At 47.4% G+C, this 24,944-nt stretch overlaps 1 protein-coding gene across 2 annotated transcripts in view; it reads right to left on the bottom strand.

The window, feature by feature from the left end:
• Window positions 1–24,944, bottom strand: part of SYT17 (synaptotagmin 17) — a 78,092-nt gene that overhangs the window by 15,054 nt on the left and 38,094 nt on the right. For both annotated transcript variants that reach the window (XM_058569957.1, XM_058569956.1), the window contains exons 6-7: window positions 17,184–17,304; window positions 15,335–15,490 (exon numbers count right to left, since the gene is read on the bottom strand). In XM_058569957.1, the coding sequence (XP_058425940.1) occupies window positions 15,335–15,490; window positions 17,184–17,304 (277 nt within the window). The remainder of the gene's footprint in view (window positions 1–15,334; window positions 15,491–17,183; window positions 17,305–24,944) is intronic.

The raw sequence follows: 24,944 nt of genomic DNA, 5'->3' as shown, positions 1-24,944 counted from the left end.
TGGTGAACTCGCCAGAGTTCACCGCAAGGGCTGCTCTTGTCAGGCTGAATTCCCCCAGCCTGGAATTTGGTGGTGTGGGACCCCCCCATGTTGACGCTGACCATGAACTCAGGCAACGGGGAGGCAGTGGCCAGCCTGGCTCTTTTATTCACCTGCTTGGGTACCCGTGGCAGAGACGGCTGCTGGGTCACCAAAGCCTTTTCTTCCTGGACAAGCAGCTGGACTACATTTCCCAGCCTCCCCTGCAGGGACGTGTAGCCAATAGAGCCTGCGAGAAAGTGGAAGTGATGTGCATAACTTCCAAGCCCGCCCCATAAAAGCTTCCCGCGCAATCTTCAACTCTCTCTCTCTCCCATCTACCAGCTGGAGAGGAAACCCTCCAAGGCCTGAGGAGACGGCAGAGCCACAAGATGGAAGGGGCCTGGGTTGCTGAATCAGCACATGGAAGGTCACTCGTGAAAAGATCCACAAAGGACCAATGTGCAAGCAAGAAATAAGCTTCTGTTGTGTTAAACCACAAAACTTGGGTGGCTGATCTATTACAGCAGCTAGCCTTACCTTAACTAATACAGTGACTGTTAGCAAGTCACTGGAGCTCTCTGACCCTCAGTTTCCTCCTCTGTACAATGTGGACAATACTAGTACCTGCCTCATTTGGTTGTTGCGAGGTTCAACTGAGATAATGCTTGGGACAGTGCCTGGAACATATAAGTCTTAATAAAGCTTGGCTGTTGTTATTAGTGGCAAGAAGAGGTCCCACTGAACTCCTGTCCCCCAAGGAAGGAGCCCTTCTCATTATCCCTTTTGTGACTTCTGTTCCAAGTCACAATCAATAACCTGGAAAAGAATGATCCTCGGTCCTCAAATGCCTTAGGGACACATTGGGTTTTAGGGATACCTCTTATAAGGAGTCTGGGGACCCTCATTTTATCATACAGTTGCCAGGCATCTCGTAAGTGTCCTGTCCCCTTCTTATTAAAGAGGCCACTGAGAGGCCAAGGTGACCCTGAACAGGGATGGACGGGGACCCTACCCGTGAGTCATCCACAGGCTGACTCTCTTCTGTCTTCCAGCCCCTGATAAAATTCAGCAGAATAAAATCTGAAAGCAGATGCGTAATGGGAACTTTGGCACCAAGCCAGTGGACACTCTTCCCGGGCCTGCTCGTAACTCAGGATCCTAAAGGGGTGGCGAAGAGTTAAGCCCCAAAGACCCTCCCCGCCGGCCAGTGTGGGGACCTGCTCCTGAAGACAGAGCCGAGCCCCTTCGCACACCCTGCTTATTTTTCACCGACCCGTTTGCTTCGTTTTGCCTGGTAAATAATGCCCTTGCCTAAGGCCGTCTCTAGAAACGACTGTCATTACAAGCCAACCACATTCTGTCCTGCTTTAATGCGGGGGTGGGGGTTAGGCAGAAACCCAGGGAAGCAGTTTTCATGTCAATTTACAAACAGGGAAAGATAGAAAGTTACACCCACTGAGCATCTGCCATGTGCTAAGTGTCCCTGCACGTGTGTCATCTCCCCCTCCCTCGTGAAGGCAGAAGCCACCTCTGTCTTGTTCACTTCTGTTTCCCCAGTGCCTAACAGCCGTAAGCACACAGTAGGTGTCCAATAAATACTTACCATCTAAGCTTACCATGGCCCCTACTTATCACTCTAACCTCATTGCATCGTTCATTCCCCTCATTAACTATGCTCTGACCACTTTGGCCTCTTCTTGAACAAAACAAGCTCATTCTTGCCCCAGGGCCTTTGCACTTGCCATTTGCTCTGCCTAGTGTCCTTCTCCATCTTTGCACAGCTGGCCCCTTCTCAGCGTATATTACCCAGTTTAAAGTAATGCTCCCTGCCCTCTCTGTTGCCTTATTCTATTATTCTTTAGGTGTTTATTTCTTGTTTGTCTCACCCTAACTAGAATGCCAGCATCGTGAAAGGATGAATTATTTCTGTCTTTCTGCTATTCCTCCAGCAACTAGTGCAGCACCTCAACATAGTAGGGGGTTGATAAGTATTTGAGGCTGTGGAACCCAGTGATTGAAGGCCCAGATTCTGGATCCAGACGACCAGCCAGTTTGAATCCTGGCTCTAGGACCATGGGCAAGCTACTTACCCTACGGCTGCCTCAGTTTCCTCGTTCATAAAATGATAATGATTCCTGCGTCATAGTGTTGCTATGAGGATTAAATGAGTTAATTTATGTGAAACAGCTGGAGCAGTGCCTGGCATGTAGCAAGCGCCGTACAGTCACGCACCGCGTAATGACATTTCCATCAATGGCGGACCACATGTACCAACGGTCCCATAAGCTTAGCACCAAATAGCCAAATAGATGGTACGTAGTGGGCTATGCCATCCAGGTGTGTGTAAGTCACTCTATGATATTGACACAATGACAAAATCACCTAAGGACGCATTTCTCAGAACGTATCCCTGTTGTTAAGCGATGCATGATTGTATATGTGTTTGCTGTTGTTGTCGTTAAAAACTGAATGAACAGGGTGGGGGAGGGGGAATTGGAAGGTGGTCAAAAGGCGCAAACTTCCAGTTATAAAATAAGTAAGTACTAGGGATGTGATGTACAACACGATGACTGTAGTTAACACTGCTGTGTGATCTACAGGAAGGTTCTAAGAGTTCTCATCACAAGGAGAAAATTTTTTTTCTTTTATTGTTTCTATATGACACGATGGATGTTAACTAAACATATTGTGGTCCCCATTTCACAATATATGTAAATCAAACCATCATGCTGTACACCTTAAACTTACACAGTGATGTATGTCAATTATTTCTCAACAAAACTGGAAACAAAAAGAAATTAAAAAAAAAAAAAACCAGTTTAAAAAAAAAGAAGAAAAATCCCAAGGCAGATTTTATATATGTCTGAAAGATGGAGAACAGAGGCTCAAAGAAATTAAGAGGTCCTGATACAGCAACCAAGCTCTGGGAATCTGGTTTTCTGATTTCTAAGCCAAAGGTATTTTCACTACAGCAAAAGGTTGCTCGACATGTAGGGAGACGGGTGACACTACAGCTCGTGCTCTGCAGGCCCTGGCTTTTACAGGTTAAGACTTCTCCCGCTGACTGGCAGCTCTGGGTTGGTGAAGTTGGACAGGGCGAACGACAGAAGGGATGTCTGGAAAGGACATTCTTGGTTTCTGATTTTATTCCTCACACAGCCGTCATCTTGAACCCGCACAGGTGCAGGGCTTGGCGGCTGAGCCCGACTATCGCCAGCAGGGAGGCACAGGGCAAGGCTGACGTGGCCTCCGCTGGCTCCCTTTCCCACTTCGTCCAGCTCGGGCCGGCAGGGACACGTGTGGCTGGATAATCCCCTGGCCCCCTGACACTCTCCCCAGTGGGGGTTTGCCTGGAATGAGGCTCCATCCAAAGGCACCAAAATCATTAAACAGCCATGCAAATGGAATAACAATCTCCAGGAGCCCTGGCAGCCGGCCCAGGCTTCAAAGGCTGCCATTGGAACCCAAAGCGAATGTTTAAGATCCAGCCAAGTTTTACCGCCTGGGTGGACTTTGGCAGCCTCAAGGAGCTCCCTAGAGAGGCTGAGGTGGGGGTGACGCCGCGGGCTCTGGGCTCTGCCAGGAGAGCCACAGGGTGACAGATCTCCACTTTCATCTCCTGACTGCTTGGCTGGAGTTCTGCCTCTGCCCACACCCAGATTCAATGCCACAATCCACAGAGCCCTCGCTATGTGCCAGCACTGTCCTGAGCATGTTACATACATCATTTCCTTTTGTCCCCACAACACTCTGAGAGGTGGCGACTGAGATATACAGACAAGTAAAAGGAGTTAAGTAACTTGCCAAGATAGGGAACGGTCCTTTACATCTAATCCACCAGCACGTTCTGTGGACTCTGCCTCCAATATTATATTCCACTGAGTTACTTCTCTGAGACCCTTCCGCCATCTCCCTGGCCCAAACCACCATCACCTCTCCCCTGGACCAGCACCATCGCCTCCCAGATGGTCTCCTGGGTCCCCTCCTGCTCCCCTATAACCTATTCTCCACTCAACAACTGGAACGATATTTAAAAACATTACCCAGATCATATCATGTTCTTGGTCAAAACTTTCCAAAGGCTTCTGAGTGCACGTGGAAAAAAATACAAGCTTCTTATCCTACAGCCTCTACTTGATCTGCCCTCTGCTAATTCTCTAAACTCACATTGCCTTCCCTGCCCTGAATATATTAGGGTAACGTGGGAGATCAGGGGAAGGGTCTTCTTGCTACTCAAAGTGTGGTCCTCAGACCAGCACCGATATCACCAAAAGCTTATAAGAAATATAGGTGCTGGGGCCGGTCCCGTGGCTTAGCGGTTGAGTGTGCGCACTCCTCTACTGGCGTCCTGGGTTCGGATCCCGGGTGTGCACCGACACACCTCTTCTCTGGCCACGCTGAGGCCGCGTCCCACATACAGCAACTAGAAGGATGTGCAACTGTGACACAACTATCTACTGGGGCTTTGGGGAAGAAAAAGGAGGAGGATTGGCAATAGATGTTAGTTCAGAGCCTGTCTTCCTCAGCAAAAAGAGGAGGATTAGCATGGATGTTAGCTCAGGGCTGATCTTCCTCACACACACACACACACACACACACAAAAAGAAAAAGAAATACAGGTGCTCAGGTCTCATCCCAGACTTACTGACTCAGAATCTGCAGTTTAACCAGATCCGCAGGTGATTCACATGCATGTCAGAGTGTGCTGGTTAAGAGTGAGGAAGGCTTCGGAATCAAACAGCTTGAGTTGGAAGCTCGGCTCAATCACTCCCAGCTGGAGGACTTTGCACAAGTGACTAGTTACCTCCTGTGTAATGAAGAATTCATCTTACCCAAGAGAGGTCTGGTCCTTGCCCTGGGCCCCTGGGAGGTGATCTCCAGGCCTCTGGAAGGTTTTGCAGGAGTGCCTTTGTTTGCCTGGGGGCTCTGGCCATGGGCCTGTCTACCAACGTGATTTATGAGGGCAGCTTTAGGGCCCCGCAGTATCAGTTCAGACCTCTGGAGAAACCAATGACTAAGGTATGTGCTCACCTCCAGGAGGCGCTGGAGACTGAAGGTCAGCCACTGGATAGGGTGTGACTGAGCCCCAATAAAAACTCTGGACACCAAAGGCTTAGTGAGCTTCCCGGGCTGGCAATACTCTAGGCATACTGTCACACTTAGCAACCAGGAGGAGATAACACCATCCATGACTCCATGGGGAGAAGATGACTCGAAGCCCCCCATCTGGACCCCTTCTGGACTCTGCCCTGTGCGTCTCTTTCCTTGGCTGATTTTAGCTTGTATCCTTGAGAGTATTATGCTAAGCGAAATAAGTCAGACACAGAAAGACAGATACTGTATGATTTCACTTATATGTGGAAGATAAACAAACACATAGATATGGAGAACAGATTAGTGGTCACCAGAGGGGAAGGGGGTGGGGGGAGGGTGACGAGGGTAAAGGGGCACGTGTGTATGGTGATAGATGAAAACTAGACTATCAGTGGTGAGCACAACGCAGTCTACACAGAAACTGAAATATAATAATGTACACCTGAAATTTACACAAGGTAATAAGCCAATATGACCTCAATAAAATAAGTTTTTACAAAACTGTAGTCATAAGTAGCATTTTCCTGAGTTCTGTGAGTCATTCTAGTGAATTATTAAACCTGGGGGTGGTCACCAGGAGCCCGAATTTGTAGCCAACTGGTCTGAAGTGAGGGTGGTCCTGGGGACCCCTGAACTTGTGGCTGGTTTCTAGAATGAGGCCAGTCTTGTGGGGACTGTTCTCTCAGACTTTGCAGTTGGCTAAACTCATTGCACTTCCCTTCTCTGAGCTTCAGTTCCCCCAGCTGCAAAGCAGCCATAAAATAGATCATACCTTATGTGTTTGTTGAAAGATTAAACGAGATAATGAACACACAAGAGGTTCACGATAAATATAAGTACTACTGTGTCCACTGTTCAGACAAGGAAACTGAGGCTCAGAGAGGTAAAGCGATTTGCCCATAGTCACACAGAGTCTGAAGCCAGGTCTGGCTGACTTTAACCACAGTGCAATACTGCCTCCTCACTTCTTGCTAATGCTTTCTGGGAAGGGAAGGACAGTAGTGGTTCTGCCAAATTGATATGGCTCCATAGGTCTGCTTTTTTCCCTTCTGTTCCTCTTCTCCCCCAATCTTTTTACTCTCTCTTGCTCAGACTGCATAATTTTTCTTGATTTATCTTCAAGTTCACTAACTCTTTCCTCTGTCATCTCCATTCTGCTATTGGGCTCATCTAGTAATATTTTATGTCAGTTATTGTATTTTTCTATTCCAAAATTTCCATTTGGTTCTTTTTTATCTCTTCTATTTCTCTGTTCATCTGCTGATATTCTCTATCTTATCACTCTTTTCAAGAGGGTTCACCCTTACTTCTTGGAGCATGGTTATAATAACTGCTTTAAAGCCCTTGTCTGACAATTCCAATATCTGGGTCATCTTGCGATTGATGTCTGCTAATTATACTTCCTCTAAGAATTTGTCAGATTTTGCTGGTTCTTTGTCAATCAGGTAATTTTGGACTTCATTCTAGACATTTTGAATATTATGTTACGAGACTCTAGGTCTTGTTTAAATCCCATTGAATACGTGGATTTTTTAGTTGTAGCAGGAAATTAACCAGGTTAGGGTCAGACCACATGCTCTAACCTGCATTCTGCATCCTATTATTCCAATGTCAGTTCAGTTTCCAAAGTCTTTGTAGTGCTAATCATATCTGTCCCTCATGTGTGTCCCCCAGGGGCCAGCTCAGGACCTGGGTGGTGGTCTACCCTGTAGTTCAGGTCTCAAAGTCTCTCATATACTGTTTAGGGTCATATCGACTCACATGCAGCATGGGAATGAGCCCAGAAGTTCATACATAAGTTTATAGGATCCCTTCTGGAACTGCCTCCTCTCTGCAATCTTCCCCACACTCTGGCTCCCAGAGGCCCATTTTCATGGTCCTCTGGCTAAAGCATGGAGGCTTTAGTCTCCCCACTCTGCCTCTCCCTTCCCGTGACTGGGTCTGGGTCTGGAGCCAAGTGCCTGCTGCCAGCTCCTCTCACGCGCCGCCACCCCCAGGGCACCGCGGGGAGAACAAACCAGTCTGCTTCTGCGGCTGGGTTGGCACAGCTCTAATGTCAATCCCTGGCTCCTGGACACTGTACCAGCTGGCAGCTTTGGAGTGATGGTGATTAGGTGAGGGAGACGCTGGGGAGACAACCACAGGCAGCTCGGCTGAGCTATTCATCTCAAATGTGCCAGGGTTTTAACTCTTGCACACACTGCAATGATTAAAACAGCAGGTATGATTTTCCAAGTGGCCACTTCTGGGATGGACGGGTCCACATGCTGATTTGCCTTTAATTCCCATAACAGGGATGATTTGCTACATTTTACACAAGAGAAAGTTGGGACTCAACTGAGAGGTGGGGTCATTTGCTGGAAGTCACACAGGTGGTTAACAGTGGGACCAAGATGTAAACCCAAGTCTGTGTAATTCCAGGGTCCTCTCCTCTATGGCAGGGTCCATCAATCACTATCATCACCGTCACCATCATCACCATCATCATCATCACAGCTGGTATTTATTGAGCACTAACTATGTACAAAGCACTGTCTAAAGCTTTTTGAAGCACTGAGATTGGAAGCCAATCTTAGAGGTCTAGCGGTTAAAATTCAGCACTCTCACTGCCGTGGCCCAGGTTCGTTTCCCGGTCAGGGAACCACACCACTCATCTGTCAGTTGTCATACTGTGGCAGCTGCGTGTTGCTGTGATGCTGAAAGCTATGCTACTGGTATTTCAGATACCAGCAGAGTCACCCATGGTGACAGGTTTCAGCAGAGCTTTCAGACTAAGACAGACTAGGAAGAAGGACCTGGCCACCCACATCCGAAAAACTGGCCATGAAAACCCTATCAACAGCAGCAGAGCATTGTCTGATACAGCGCTGGAAGGTGAGAGGATGGTGCAAAAAGACCGGGCAGGGTTCCACTCTGCTGTCCACAGGGTCACTAGGAGTTGGAATCGACTCAGCAGCACTAACAACAACAATTGAGATTGGAAGGTCACAACAGAGGAGGAACGGAGGTTCAGAGAAGGGATATCATTTGCCCAAGGTCACAGACACTTGCTGAGTGGTAAAGGTGACATTTGAACCAAACTGTATCTCACTCCAATCCACACTCCAAATGGCCGTGCAACCATCTCTCTCAGAGGCAGAGCAGCAGGGCCTGGTGCCCAACAGGTCAGGCGGGGAAGGGAGAAGGCAGAGGCTGCTGGGAGGCTGCGGAGAGGAGGTGTGGCATGGGTGGGCTGGGGCCAGATGCTGGGGGACATCTGTGCCCCAGAACAAACTCACGGCATCTCTCGATCTCAAGGGAGTTCCCGGCTCTCGCAGAACGGCTATGCCCCTCTCAGACTGGCTTCCGCTTCTCTCTCTGCTGGAAACCCTTGGCTCCTCCGCTGCCGTGCTTCCCCAACCCCAACACTTTTAAAGCATGCCCTCCGGTGCCCACTCAACCCTGGGGTCTTCCCAGGCAAAAGGGCAGCAGCACTGTCCTCTAGACCTCCCATCTCCTTCTCTGCCACGCCTCCCCACCCATCTCATCTCACCAGCAGAGTCAATTAACCAATTTGATGCTACAGCTGCAGAAAGCCAAGCAATTATGGAAAACAGACCAGGTGCCTTGGAACTCACTCTCACAGAGGGCCCTGGGAAGCCTCCAAGCAGATAGTGGGTGGGGGGAGGCAGAAGAGTATAGGCAGATGCTCGCCAACCCAGGCTGTACACCACCTGGGCAGCTTTGAAAAATACAGACACCCGCCCCCCAAATACAGATGTCGTGGCTGATTCAGTTGCTCTGGGCTGGAGCCTGGGCATCAGGATTTTTTAAAGTCCCCACGTAATACTAATGTACAGACGAGGTTAGGAAGTCTGATGATATGCAGAGGCAAGGACTATGGCTGGAGAGTTCGATTCTTCCTAACACAGGTGGAATGACTGCCACTCACCCTCATGTCCTTCCTGGGTCTTCTATATATTTGCTCCCCAAAGCATGGTCTGCAGACCTGCATCACCTGGCCAATGTTAGAAATGCAGAATCCCAGGTCCCACCCCAGACCAACTAAGTCAGAATCTGCATGTTAAGAAGTCCCTGGGAGATGCCTACACGTGTTAAGGTTTGAGGCGCTGTGTTCTCTGGTCCTAACTAGAGACACTGAGAGTTGGCAAGGAGCCAGGAGTGTCAGTCATTGCCTGGCTTTCCTTCTTGGGTGTTCCACGGCCGCCCGGCACTGTCATCACTGATGCCCCCCCCCCTCCGAGCCTATGCTCGGGTCAATTCCTGCAGCAGCTGCCTTGAGAAACTCTTAACAGGTGGGACAGGTGGGCAGCAGGGCATGGGGCTTCCATGCTGACCCCTGGCAGGTTCAAGTGTAAAGCTGGCCTCGATTTGTCTTCCAGATCTCAGTTTCCCTCCTGGGCTGGAGCCTTGCCTGACCTCTCCTTGCTCCCTGCACCCTTCAGCTCCCAGCTCCCGTGTCACCTTCTCTCACTCCCCCGACGAGGTGGGGCACTCGGCAATATGCCCCACTTCTCTCCTTCACAACCCTTAGACCAATTCATGCTTAAATCGTTACTGGCGTGGCATTTGACCAATGCCTGTCTGTCCCCCTGCTAGAATTAAGCTCAACGTGCCATGAATGTCTGGTTCCCTGTTGAATTCGTAGCATCTAGAGAGTACCAGGTGCACAGTAGGTGCTCAAAAAAATTCAATCCGTGGGACTAACACCTGGTCAGCTCCTGCCCCAGGGAGCTGGATCCTGCCTGAGGCCACCCCTGCCATCACAGGCTGCCTGAGGCCACACGCCCCCACTCCTGCTCCTCCCGGGCACGGGGAACCTTTCCTAAGCCAAGTGCCTCTTGACTAAGTTAGCCCAATGAATGAGAGTTTTGAATGCTTCTCAGCAGGCCAGGAAGCCCAGGGTACTTAGGGGAAACGGAGGGAGGTGGAGGGCTAGAGGAGCATGATATAATATTCAGTTCCTTCTAACCTAGCAATTTCCCCCAAACTTCACCTCCAAGAAGACAGAGGGTCTTCCTCTGACGTTGAGAGGGAGGGGGACAGGAAGATGAGACAATACCCCAGCCAGGGAAGTCTGTAAAACGTTTTTCCTTCCCTTTTTGGGTTTTCCACAGAATCTTGGACTCTAAGTGGACAAAGTGAGTAGCGAGTATTATTTATTTAGGTATAATTACCTACCTCTTTCAGAAGCTTTAAGGTGGCATCTGGCTGCATACATTTGGTGTCTTTCAAATAATAATAATAATAGCTAAGACTTATGGAGGACTTTCTCTGAGCCACGCACCAGTGTAAACCTTTACATACATTAACCCATTTTGGACTTGACAACAACCGACTGAGGTAAGGACGATTATCCCCATTTTACAGATGAGGAAGCTGAGGTGAGAGAAGCCAAGACCCCTGGCATCTGGCTCAAGGGTCTGGCCCCCAACCACTCTTCTTACCCCCTCAGAGTGGCAATGAAAGGACGGTGACTTTTCTCAGGGAGAAGCGCAAGGGTCCCACCTCAGCAACCAGGTGTTACTCGGGTTCTGTGGAGCTCAAACTGCATTTCCTTTCTCTCTTTCTTTGGTGTTTTTAAATTGCGGTAAACTACAAGTAACATAACATTTACTCTTTTAATCATTTTTAGGCATACAATTCAGTGGCATTAAGACAACTCACATTATTGTGTAACCATCACCACCATCCATCTCCCAAACTAAAAATCTTTTCATCTTCCCAAACTAAAACTCTGTGCCCATTAACAACAACTCCCCACTCTCCCCTCTCCCCAACCCGATAACCTCTACTCTCGCTGTCTCTGTGAATCTGACTACTCTAGGTACCTCATATAAATGGAATTATATAGTATTTGTCCTTTCATATCTGGCTTATTTCACTCAGCATAAAGTCCTCAAGGTTCATCCATGTCGGAGCAGGTGTCACAATTTCCTTCCTTTTAAGGCTAACATTCCATTGTATGGATAGACCACACTTTGTTTATCCGCTTATCCATCCACCGACGGATACTTGGGTTGCTCCCACCTTTTAGCTACTGTGATAATGCTGCTGTGAACATGGGTGTAATCAAAATGTCTGTTCGAGTCCTGCTTTCAACTCTTTTGTACATTCCCAGAAGTAGAATTGCTAGATCATATGGTAATTCTATTTTTAATTTTTTGAAAAGCCGTCATCAAGTTGCATTTCTCTTTTTCTTTTTTCCCCTGCTACCAGTAGCAGCCCATAACCTCTGTGGCCAACTCCACTTTGCCTTCCCGGAAGGCATCCGGACCGCATGTTGCGATCTCAGGAGTCGAAAAGCAATTTTCCCCCTCTTTTCTTTTAAACTTCAGCTGCAGAAATCACCTGACGGAAAATTGCAGAACCCTCATCCCACACAGGAATGGAACTGCTCAGAGAGCCCGGCCCACCAGATAATTACAGGCTTTTACCAGGATTCTCGGCAAATACTTCAATTGCAGATAAACCTTGCTTTTGTTATGAAGTGTTTGGAAACAAGCTAATGGGCTGGGTTTCAGATTCTTAGCCTGGAGGTGACAGCTTTTTCCCCTAGTTGATCAATAAAGCAAGTTGATCAATAAATCAACCTTATGGATTTGAATTCATGAGAACTGTGGCTTTGCCCAGATATATTCTGCTTAATCCGCATTTCTTTTACTATTCCAGCCAGTGCCCTTAATGTAAAATGCCAGCCCAGCTGTGATTTCCACTCACAACCATGGTTCTGAACCCTGACTGAGCATTAGAAAGATCTGGGGTGCTTTAAATATATAGACATATATATATAGAAACATAGAGCCTAGGAGCCCACCTTGGTCCAGCTGAACCAGAGTCTCTGGGGGTGGGGTCTAGCCACTGGTGGCACTGTAAAGCTCCCAGCTGATTCTAAAGTGTACCCACTGCCATGGTTGAGAATCCCTTACTCAATGGGGCAGGGAGGCCTCTGTTCCTTCTCTGTAAGGAATATTTTCAACGGGCTTTAAACTTGAGGAGAGGAACCCCTGAGCTAGGGGCCCTTCGAAACCCCAATGTTTGAAAGAGAGAAGCAGGTCTTCTGTGAATGGAGGGCACTGGCCTTGTCTGACAGGCACAGCTGACCCTTGCCCAACCTGCAGTGTGGTGGACTGAAGGAGAGATGTATGAGGGTGAGGGTGGGGGTGCTGCTCCAGTTTGAGGCTTCTGCCTTACGGGGTTCACATACGGGATTCAAGGGGTTCAAATAACCTCTGAACTGTATGCAAAAATTTTTTGTCCTTCTGTGTATTTTTCTGGGGCAAATTCTCCAGACTTCTTATCACGTTCTCTGAAGCTCTGTCACAAACCCCTTGCCCCAACCTACCCTGAAAATGAATAACCTCTGCTTTTATCATAGTATACCACGTGACAGTATATAACAGTTATAAAAATAAAGAGTTAGGGGCCAGCCCCATGGCCTAGTGGTTAAGTTCAGCGCGCTCTGCTTTGGCGGCCCAGGTTTGGTTCCCAGGCGCAGACCTACACTACTCATCGGTGGCCATGCTGTGGTGGCGTCCCACATACAAAATAGAGGAAGATGGGCACAGATGTTAGCTCAGGGCTAATCTTCCTGACAAAAAAAACAAGAGTTTGATCCATCCCTATTTGCATTGACCTGGAGGGACTGAACACATTCATTGCTAATGAAACAAAAGCACATTTCAGAGTGATATCCATAGAATGGTCCAGAAACCTCCACAAGAGCGAGGATTGCCTGTTCTGTTCACTGCCACATTCCTAGCACTTGGAAACAGTGTCAGCACAGAGAAGGTGCTTAATACACACTTCTTGAATTAATGAATAACCTTTGAAAGGAACTGAATCTTCCATATATGAACGAAGTTTGTATGAACAAGGAAAATAGTGTATAATGAGACACACCAGGGGACGTTAAAGGTGGTGACTTCAGGGAGAAGGGACTGGAGGGGGATGAGGAAGCAAGTAAGATTTCCTTTTAATAACAGTTCACAGTTACTGAGCGCTGGCTACCTGCGAGGCAAAGTGCTCAAAGTGCTCCTTGTCCCCACTTTACAGACAAGAAAACCTAAGCACACAGACCTTGCCCAAGCCCATAAAGCCAGGACCCAGGCCCTGGCTCCACAGCCCACGCATTTAACCCCTCTGCTCTTCTGATTCTCCAGCCACACACACCTTTTGGTTGTGTCACTCATTATAACAAGCAACTGCTACTTTTGTCATAAAATTTTAAGTAAAATATAGAAGTGTCAGGGCTTTCCATATGGGCTCTCAATGCCCCCTGGGGTCCCCTCCTGATCTAAACGTGCAACATTAAGTCCTTTCTTCTCAGTAGGGACTTGGGAATCAATATTCCATGCTTCGATCTGGTCTTGGTTCAATATAGTTCCCACCGCCTGCCCTCCATCGTTTAATGGTTCAATGGAATCACTGTCTTCTGTCTTGATCTGAAACCCTGGGGAGAGCGAGGCCCTTGGACAGCAGCCATCACAGGCTGCTGTGATCAGATAGGATTGTTATATTTGCCTAGAGCAGGCGTCCCCCGATCAGATGCAGACGCTATGGGTGACAGGCCCTGAGAAAGCCCAGACCCAGCCTGCCTCGGAGGGGTCTCAGAGCACAGAACATTTGCAATCTTGGTGATGAGAAGCAATAAGCCCATGCAGAGGAAGCCTTGCATGCAAGGGTTTTTCAGCCATGGCCTTCTTTCTTGGGAGACCTGCAGCTAAGGATTTTAAACTAGATTTAAACAGATGAGAGCTTCCAATTACTCTGGAGCAGGGCTCCTCAAAGCGTGACATCAGATCCCCAATGCCAGCACTACCTCAGTGCGTGAGGTAATGCAGATTCCTTGAGCTATGGAGCTGGCAAGACCAGAGCTTGAATCCTGACTCCTCCGGTTGGAGACCCTGAGCGGGCTGCGTAGGTTTTAAGCCTCAGTCCCTAGCCCTGTAAGTTGATGGGGATGATATTGACTTGACAGGGTGGGTTATGATGAAGATGAGCAATAATATAGATGAAGACCCTGCTGTGAATAGGACCCAGAGAATAATAACCATTACTTGTATTAACTCTAACCAGGTCGTGGTGGGCAGCTCTAAAAACGCTCCCAATGGTCCCTTCCTTGCAGTATTCACGTCCTTGCGTAATTTCCCCCCTTGACTGTGAGCTGGACCTAGTGAGTTGCTTCTAATGAACAGAATATGGCAAAAGTGATGGGATGTCATTTCCGAGATTAGATTTACCAAGACTCTGGCTTCCATCTGGCTCACCACCTCCTTCTCCCTCACTTGCCCACTCTGATGGAAGCCACCTGCTAGGGCGTGAGTTGACCTATGGAGAAGCCCATGTGGTGAGGAGTTGAGCAAGGTCACTGGCCAACCCCCAGGAAAGCGCTGAGGCCCCCAGTCCAAAAGCCTGCAATGAGCTGAATCCTGCTGACAACTACGTGAGTGGGCTTGAAAATAGATGCCCCTCCAGTCGAGCCCTCAGAGGATACTGCAGCCCCGGCCAATACCTTGATTGCAGCCTTGTCAGAGAACCTCAGCCAGAAACCAAGCAAAGCTATGCCTGGATCCCTCACCCACAGGAACCATGAGCTAATAAACATTCATTGATTTTAAGCCACTAAATTTTGGGGTGATTTGTTATGCAGCAATAGATAACTAACAAACCCTGGAAACGATAGAGCAAATTCAACCAAAGAGTGGCATACAAAGCGTCTACCTAAATACTATGTCCCCTGGGAAGACTTTCAAAATCCTCCTGAGTTAGGTGACCCTATTTTCTCATGTTTCCCCATTAGACTGTAAGCTACTTGAAGCATCATACCATCAAAGCTAACATAGTGAGCACTTATTATTATTGCAAAGGTGTAAGTCACTTAATCCTCACAATAAACATGAAGCAAGTACTATTACTGCCCACATTTTATAGAGGAAGAAACTGAGGCTCAGAGGGGCTATGTAACTTGCCCAAGGCTTCAGTAATTATGTGGAAGTGCCAGGAAATCTGGCTCCAAAGTTTACATTTGTAACTATTATGCTATATGGCTCTAGGAGTGTTGCCCAAGTTCACAGACAGTAAGTGGATTCAGACTCAGGTAGCTGAATACCAGACATGAAGTTCTTAAACATTATGCTCTCCAGGTGCCTTCTATCTCTAGGACAATAAGTTGAACATGCCTCACCTGGGGTTCATCAGGGTCTGGAACACCACCTACCTGTAAACACAAGGCTGGCATTTTCCAGTTCTTCTTGGGGAACTTTGAAGCTGAACGATTCATTGTAGAAAGGATCAATTGTGCCTCTTAAGAAGGATGTCTTCTTTGTTTTCACAAGCTTGAGTCCATGTACCAGTTGGATTTTCACAAAGGGGTCTGAGAATGGGACATAGCATGATAGAATGTTGGAGATTTTGAAACCAAATCCATCCATCCATTCACCTATTCATCTTCCCATCCATCCATCCATCCTTTTACTCATCCATTCTTCCTTCCATCCATCCATCCATCAGTTCACCCATCCACCCATCATTTCACCACCCTTTCATCTATCCATTCTTCCACCCATCCTTCCATCCATCCAACTATCTAGCCATCGCTCTTCCCATCTTTCTTACAGCCCAACCACCTACACATCCTTTCATCTATTTTTCCATTAATCCATCTATCTTTCCATCCATCAGTCCAGGCATCCACCCCTTTCATTCATCCACTTTTGCATCCATCCATCTATTATTCATTTCTCCTTTTTCACATCCAATTGCTTATCTGTTCATCCCTTTCTCTCTTCCTCCAGCCATCCAATATTTATTGAGCTCCTCTCATGCATCAGGTATTGTGTTCATTTCACAAATGAAAAAACTAAGGACTCAAGACAAGAAATGACTTGCTTAAGATCTGGCTAGTGGAGGAAAAGCCAGACCAAGAGCCTGTCCTGGCCTTCTGTCCCTGGAAACCCATTATCATGTCAGTGAGCCCATAGCCCACACAAAGGAGAATAGAGATGGCAGAATTATAACTATCATTCTGAGCTCACTTTACAGTTTACAAAGATATTCATGTACATCATCTAATTTAATATTGTTTAAACAACCCAATGAGATGAATACCGTTATTATATCAATTTTTCAGATGGAGAAATTGAGGCTTATAGAGGTTAAGTCACTTCTCCAAGGCCACATCATTTGTAAGCAGTCAAAATGGGATTTGGTTCCAGGCATTTGACACTGAAACTCTTAATCATTTTATCATATTGACTCTCCCACTGTGGCGGGTCTGAAATTCTCCAGCTTTAATACCATTCCATCCATTAGTTCTTTCAAAATCTCTGCTTTTATAATGTGGTTTTTGAGAATCCAAGTTGTCTTCCAAATTCAGCTGTCACCTTATTGCAAAAGTAATTTATTTTAGCCATTGCACTTAGAGAGGACAGTGTTTCCGCCACTGAGCTGAAGAGATCCCAGCCACGGTTGCTTTCAAGATAATACGCTTTGCTGTCATGAGAAGCTATATACAGATGGAATGTAATCTGTTCCATTTCATTAAAAGTCATGTTTGAATTGGTTTGCTATAAAGTAGACACTTTAAATACAACAGTCTTTTCAGAGCTGGGATTTATAGATTTATAGTACACTTGAAATGAGCTGGGAAAAAACCCCAGGGTATTTCCACCTCTCTCAATGATGAGAAGTCATGGTCAGTGCACACTACCGCCACCTGGAGCATGGTGTCTCTATTGCAGGCACAGCATCGGGAAAGGCAAGTAACTTCCTTGGGGCTGCGTGTGTACAAAGAGGATCTAGATTTCAGTAGTTATCACACCTGGTCTCGGTCAAACCCCCAATTCAAATGGGGATACTGAGATGGCATCATTTACCTGCCTCATCCTAAGAGATATCTGATTGTTTATTTTCCATCTTGAACTAACATTCTAGTTCTGGATGTTATTTACCCTCACAGGGTCTCAGTAATAGTATCCAGGATGCAGAAAAAGAAAAATGGGTCCCTGTGTGAAACAAACATAGATGCCTTGTCAAAGAAATGGGGGAAGGAGGGGATCGCACTGTACCTGAACCTTGGCTCACGTCTGTCTGAAGAAGCTGCTTGGCTCGAATAACATCGACATTCAGTCTCCCAGCACTTGGGAGATAATTCAGCGACAGAAGCAGCTCCCCCAGCTCTACTTCATTCTGCAGAAAAAGGAAACGGTCAGGAAGTTGCTTTTCTCTTGTATACCTTTTGCATCCACCATGCAGGAAACTAATTCCAGCAGCTCACGAACGGGCTTCTGTGGGTGGATCAGATAACAGTGGGTGCCACCTTCTTTGACTTCCTTTAGCCTCTGCCCCTAATTATTTTCTTCCACCTATCTCGGAAAGTTCTTTCTGCTCTCAGAACGCTCAACAGCAGCGACAACACAGTAACAATAAAAGCATCAATAACGATAATAAATAAACGCTACATGTCAAGTATTGTGTTAAGCACTTTACATGTAATAACTAGTTTAATCTTCATAATGAGTCTGTGAGATATTAGTATTACTCCCATTTAATAGATGAGGAAATTCAGGCTCAGAGGGGTTAAATAGCACGTCCAAGGCCACACAGCTAGAAAGTGGTAGTGCTGGTATTTGGACTCAGGAAAGCTGATTCCAGATACTCTGACCACTATGCTATTCTGCCTCCCAGCAGGACATGGGGGAGGCAGAATATCCTGCAGAGCAACTATCTGGGTGAGAAATGTGTTCTCCACCTGCAGTCCACAACAGAGCCCACGCTTCTAGCCTCACCATGGCAACGCTCGGCCTGTGACATCCCTTGTTAAAGGGTCCCCATTCCCTCAACGTCAACAGTACCACACTTGTGGGAAATTCACCTAAGCAACCAGTGCATGACTCCATACTTCCAAAAGTACCTAGAAAATAGAAGCCCCCACCCCGTCCCTTTCTTACAAATTTCTTTTATTGTAGAAACTGTCAACCACATACAAATTAAACAGACCAGTATAATGAATCTCCATATATCCATCACCCAATTCTAACAATTTATCCATATTTTTCTGACGGATGTTTCATCTTGTCTTAGTCTATATGGGCTGCTATAACAAAATACCATAGCCTGGGTGGCTTATAAACAGCAGAAATTTATTTCTCATGGTTCTGGAGGCTGGAAGTCCGAGATCAGGGTGCGAGCATGGTCGGGGGGGGGCCCCTCTTCTGTGTGGCATACTTCTCGTTGTGTCCTCCTTGTGGAAGGGGCTATGGAACTCTGTGGGGCCTCTTTTATAAGGGCACTAATCCCATTTGAGAAGGTTCCACCCTCATGACCTAATCACCTCCCCAAGGCCCCACCTTCTAAGGCCATCACATTGGGGTTTAAGATTCCAACAAGTGAATTTGGCGGCAGGACACACACACACACACACACACACACACACACACACACACACAAACATTCAGACCATAGCACATCTACACCTGACTTGTAAAAAATTTTAGCTGAATATTTTAAACCAAGTCCCAGGGGCCGGCCTGGTGGCATAGCAGTTAAATTCGCACATTCCGCTTTGGTGGCCCAGGGTTTGCTGGTTCAGATCCTGGGAACGGACCTACTCACCGCACATCAAGCCATGCTGAGGGGGCATCCCACACAGAAGAGCTACAACTCTACAACTATGATACACAACTATGTATTGGGGCTTTGGGGAGAAAAAAGTAAAAGAGGAAGATTGGCAACAGATGTTAGCATAGGGCCAATCTCCCTCAAAAAAAAAAAACCCAAACAACACACATTAAAGAGAAACAACAGGGCCAGCCCCGTGGCTTAGTGGTTGAGTGCGCGTGCTCCGCTACTGGCAGCCCGGGTTCGGATCCTGGGCGCGCACTGACGCACCGCTTCTCCGGCCATGCTGAGGCCGCGTCCCACATACAGCAACTAGAATGATGTGCAACTATGACATACAACTATCTACTGGGGCTTTGGGGGAAAAATAAATGAATAAAATTATTAAAAAAAAAAAAACAAAAAACCAAGTCCCAGACATGATGTCATTTTACCTGGATATCCTTCAGAGTACATCTCTAACTGATAAGAACATTAGAACAAATATTTTTAGTATGGGAAATTTCCAATCATATTCAAAAGGCAGAAGAGTATAAGGAACCTCCCCACAGGCACGATCTTTAACAAATATCATCTCCTGGCCAATCTTGATTAACCTATACTCTTATTCAACTCTCCATATTATTCTGAAGTAATTCCCAGACATCATATTTTATCTGTAATATTTTAGTATATATCTCTAAAAGACCAGATTGATCTATCTGTCTATCTATCCGTCCATCCATCATCCATCCATCCATCCATCCACCCATCCATCATCCATCCATCCATCCATCCACCCACCCATAATCTCTATTCCTTTTGGTGTCAGTCATTTCAGCAACTTAATGCCACGTGGCATCTCTAGAACAATGCTTGGCACATAGTAGATACTCAATAAACATCTGTTGACTGGATAAACAGTCAAACCAAAAGATTTCTGTATCAAGTAAGTTAGTCCCAAACAAAAAACAAAGTCACACATTAACTCAAGAGGTTGCAAACTGGCAGCCTGTAGATGCGTTTTGCTTGGCCCGCATCGTGTTTAAGCAGATAAATTACTTGCTAATTATTACAAAATCCAAGAATCAAGATATTTCACATTTTTTTAAAATCTGAATTTCTTGCCTTTCTTTAAAAATGGGAAGGTTTGGCAAGGCTGGGCCCACATTCCCACCTGGCAACATCTGGCCACAGTGCAGTGCTCCTCTAGACGGGACCTGCCCCTTCATTTCACCAGGTCCCCGCCCGTCCTTCACCCCTTTACACTCCTGCTGTCCTGCCCTGGGCAGAGGAGCTTGCAGATTTTTCAAGACAGGAACGGCCAACTCAGTGTCCTGAGTAATCAGAGAAGTTCAGAGCCCTTTACACTGTCCCTAGGGGTTTCCTCCTTGTTCTCGAAGGCCTGGAAAACGCAGCATCCTCAGGGTATGACCCTGCAAACATATTTAGCCTCTGGCAAGGAATGCTGAGAATTCTGCTGGCACCCAGGCCAGGAAGAAGCCACTCATGTCCCTGTGTCCTCCCAGGTTATAAATCAGAGCAATGCCTTCCTGCTTCTAAAACTAATCAGCTTCTCATCTCACGACGCAGCTTTACAGACAGGGGTCAGGACTTGTAATTCAGTCAGCTGAGCTGCATAAAGAGGGGGAAAAATGGATTCTACAAGTCTAGCGTCATCGAGGGTAGTTTATTTAGAGATGGGCCCAATGGAGGAACGATTTAGTATGGCAAGAAATGAGCCTACTTGTATAGACCAGTGGTTCTCCACTGGGGACAATTTTGACCCCCAGGGGACATTTATCACTGTCTTCAGACATTTTGGGTTGTCACAACGGGGTGGAGGATGCCCCTGGCATCTAGTCAGTAGAGGCGAGGCCAGGATGCCGTTCAACATCCTGGAATGCACAGCATAGCCCCCTACTCCCAAAGAAAGAAAGATCCAGCCCAAAATAGCAACAGTGCTGTGGTTGGCAAACATCGGATAGGTGAGAGAAAGGATAGATGTCTCTTTTATGATAACAAAAAAAGTAAATGTCCTTTGACCCAATAGTTCTATTTCAAGGAACTTACCCCACAGATGTCCTCACCTGTGTGTCAAGATATGCGCACAAGGATAATAAAGACGATATCATGACTTTGATAGACTGATTGTGGGGCCTACTATGTGCCAGGACTGCAGAGCGAGATATGGTCCCTGTCTTCATGAAACCTACACTCCGATGGGAGAGAGAGACAAGAAACAGACTAAAAAAGACACAAATGAGCTGATTTCAGATAATGTTGAGTACTAGGAAGAAAAATCCAGCAGGGTAAGGGAGATGAGGGGCCCTTCTGGAGTGATGGAAATCTTCTGTATCTCGATTGTGGTGGTGGTTACACGGGTGCATTTGCCAAAAATCCACAAACTATGCATTTCAAATGTATGTATTTATTGTATGTAAATTATACCTCAATAAAGTTGATTAAAAGGGGGGATCTGAAGTAAGCAAATAGGGCAGAAGATTAGCACTTGTCAAATCTGGGAGAGGAGTACATGGGTGTTTGTTTTATTATTCTATGTTAGAAATATTTTATTTAAAAACATAAAATAAATATCAAAAAAGAAAGCAAGAAAAATTAGGCCGGGTAAGAGAATGGCAACCGATGGGCACACGTGGGGGCTGCCGTGTCAGCCAGGGTGGCCAGGCAAGGCATCTCTGTGAGGTGAGGGCGAGCAAGGCTGGAAGGAAGTGAAGGGGTGAAGTGGGGAGGGGGGCACACCAGGCAGAGGGCACAGCAAGCGCAGAAGGAGAGAAATCAACCTGGTGTGTTCAAGAACAGAGGGAAGGCCAGCGTGGCTGGAGTGTGGTAAGAGGTGGATTCTGGAAAAGTCCATGGGAGCTAGAGACAGTTGCCCAGCGGCTGACCCAGTGGGACTCTGCCCAACCCCAGAGGCCGTTAGAGGAAGTGAAAGGAAGGCCCCAAGGTGGCTCCTGGGCCCTCACGGCCTAAGGGGCCCTCAAGCCCTTTCTAGAGTAGAAAGAGCTGCTCTTTCCCTCTCCTGGGCCACTGACGGACCTTCACCAAGGCAGCTTCCTGGTGTCATCCCCTTTCTAAGAGCATTGGTTTTTTTTTAAATGATGTTTCAGGTCCAGGTTACCACATTCTTTGTTTTTTTGTTTTTGTTTGTTTGTTTTGTGAAGGAGATCAGCCCTGTGCTAACATCTGCCAATCCTCCTCTTTTTTGCTGAGGAAGACTGGCCCTGGGCTAACATCCATGCCCATCTTCCTCTACTTTATACGGGACGCCGCCACAGCATGGCTTGACAAGCAGTGCGTCAGTCCGCGTCCGGGATAAGAACTGGCGAACCCCGGGCCGCCGCAGCGGAGCGCGCGCACTTAACTGCTGCACCACCTGGCCGGCCTCTGTTGGTTTTTTATTGAGGAAGGTTGGCCCTGAGCTAACATCTGTTCCTAATCCTCCTCCTTTTTTCCTTTTTTCTCCCCAAAGCCCCAGTAGGTAGTTGTATGTCATAGTTGTACATCCTTCTAGCTGCTCTATGTGGGACGCCACCTCAGCATGGCTTGATGAGTGGTGATTAAGTCCACGCCCAGGATCTGAACCTGCGAACCCCGGGCCGCCGAAGCAGAGCACACGAACTTAACCACTACACCACCGGGCCAGCCCCCGGAACATCGTTTTTCATCTCAAGAAAAACAGAGCTTATTTATTTCTCCTTCCCTTTGGAGGACAAAAGCTCGGTGCCCTCTCCAGGCCCACCCACCCCCAACACACGCATATCAAGGTTTTCATGTTGAATTTTCCAGGGAGGTTTCCCACTGATGCAGTTACTCCTCTCTGCCTCATCTTAGAGTGAGCAACTTGCAAGACAGTTGTCTGGAATTCCGGGAACAGTTGGCAGAAATAAAAGAGAGGGCTAACTGAGCAACATTGAAGGGTTCCTTGATTTCTTTCACAAACATTTATTCAACAGTTACTGTGACCTAGGCATGGGGGACGTCACGATCATGACAATTACAGCGAACCTGTATTGAGAAATCACCCTGGGCCAGGCACTGAGCCCCGCACGCTGAGGCGGATTTGCATTTCTTCCCCTCAACAACCCTAGAGGTTCCCGTTTTACAGATGAAAGAATTCAGGCTCAGAGAAGCCGAGTGACTTGTGCTCAAGATCATAAGTGAGGACAGGATGCGAGCTCAGCCCATGCGTAAACTCTCAACCCAGCCCCGGAGAAGGTGGAGGGTCCCCGTGGACATCAAAAACCGCAGCTCTAAACAAGCGGAGGGCAAAAATGATCCTGGAGGGTTCCTGAAGCCAGTGTCTTAGTCCCTCTTCCCTAGAAGAAGTATCTGATGCTAAATTTAAAAGGTGACAAGCAGCCAGCCATAAGGAACTTAGAATATGGGGACAGAAAAAGCAGGACCATCTAGTTCAGTGGCTCTCCAACCCGTCCCCTGCCCCGAGGGGTCATGGAATTTATGACGATCTTTGTGGACACCCATGAAGCATCGGCACATTAAACCTACATCAGCCTGGGGCGATTTGTCCCTCCCCCTCCCCCTCCAGGGACATCTGGCAATGTCTGGAGACATTCTTGTTTGTCACAACTGGGGAGGGGGTTGCTGCTGACACCCAGTGGGTGGAGGCCAGGGATGCTGCTAAACATCCTACAAAGTACAGGACTCCCCACCGCAACTCAGAACGACCTGGCCCAAAATATAGTGCTGAGGGTGAGAAATCTTAACTAAATCTATGAATCTAGGGCTGCTCCAGATTCTTCTCTCATACATGATTCTAGCTGAACAAACATTAACAGCAACCAAAGACTCAGAATTTTTCTCCAATAGATATGAGGGAAGTCCATTCGCTCCCTCAGCTGAACTTGTCTTGGGTCTTCTTCTCCAGATCAGCAGAGCCCAAACCATCAGCTATAAGTCAAAGATTAAGCTACAATTTCCACCCTTCTGCTTCCTCCTCAGGCCTTTCTTCTTCGCTGCAAGCAGAAACCCAAGCACCAGACACAAAGCTCCTCCCAGGGAGTGGGCTCAGCAGTCCCAAGGAGAATGGGTTGCTTATTCTGGAAGGATCTCCAACTCATACTCCCTTCTCCTACCCAAATTTAGTTAGATAAGGTTGGCATGTGAGAGCTGAAATAATTTGGTCCAATACTCTAGCTTTATAAAAGAAAACTGAACCAGGCCATTCTCTCACTCCCCTGCTTAACACCCTCCATCACTCCTAGAATGAAATCTGAAGGCCTTAGCCTAGCCTATGACGGGATTAGCCAACCTCGGCACCATTGCCATTTTGGGCTGGATCATTCTCTGTTGAGGGGGCCGTCCTGTGCACTGTAGGATGTTTAGCAGCATCTCCGGTCTCTACCCACTAGATGCCAGTAGCAACTGTGACAACCCAAAATGTCTCCAGACGTTGCCAAATGTCCTCTGAGGATGAAATTGCCCAGTTGAGAACCACTGGTCCGCCAGGATCTAAATAACTTGAGCCCTGCCTACATTTCGGACCTCATCCACCTGCCACATCTGCCTTCTTTCTAGTCCCTGAAAACACAAGACCATTCCTGCCCCAGGGCTTGTACCTGCTGTTCCCTCAGCCTGGGAACCTCAACTCAAATGTCACCTCCTCATCTAAGCTTTCCACAACCACCCGGTTGAAAACCGTCCTCTGCCTCCACCGCTTTCGATCCCATCTCCCTGTTTTATTTCTTTCACGGCACTCTGTCCTTATCTGGTATTTTCTTGTTCTCCAGAAAGGCAAGCACAGTGTCCAACTTGCCACCACAATATTCATAGCACCTGGCACAACTTCAATCCAGAGGACCATGAGAACAAACTACGCAGCGCCCAACATGGAGGCTGACGGCTGCCACATCGTGGTCCGAGAGGGGTCGTCCGTATGACACCTGTCGCCTGCCCAATCCAACCTCGGGAGATTGAAGGCGAGGTGGGAGGAGGAACTGGCTGACTGGAGCCGCTGCCACCTCTTCCACGAAGAAACAGCCTCCTTTCCTTTTTGAGGAGCCTGCTGAGCTTAATTTGGCTGAACCACGTGGGGTGGGCTTGGGAGAACCGAAATAGACAGTCTGTAAATTACTCAGATGAATTCAGAAGCCAGCCTGCGAGCCCCTCCCCAGCCGGCCTGTGCAAGCGCCGCTGTGCTCTCCACCCAGACAAAAATCCTGCAGCCTTTGAACACAGCTAAGTTCGAA

The sequence above is a fragment of the Diceros bicornis genome, chromosome 26, assembly GCF_020826845.1.
Source record: "Diceros bicornis minor isolate mBicDic1 chromosome 26, mDicBic1.mat.cur, whole genome shotgun sequence".
NCBI lineage: Eukaryota > Metazoa > Chordata > Mammalia > Perissodactyla > Rhinocerotidae > Diceros > Diceros bicornis.
This window is presented reverse-complemented; position numbering and strand designations above follow the sequence as displayed.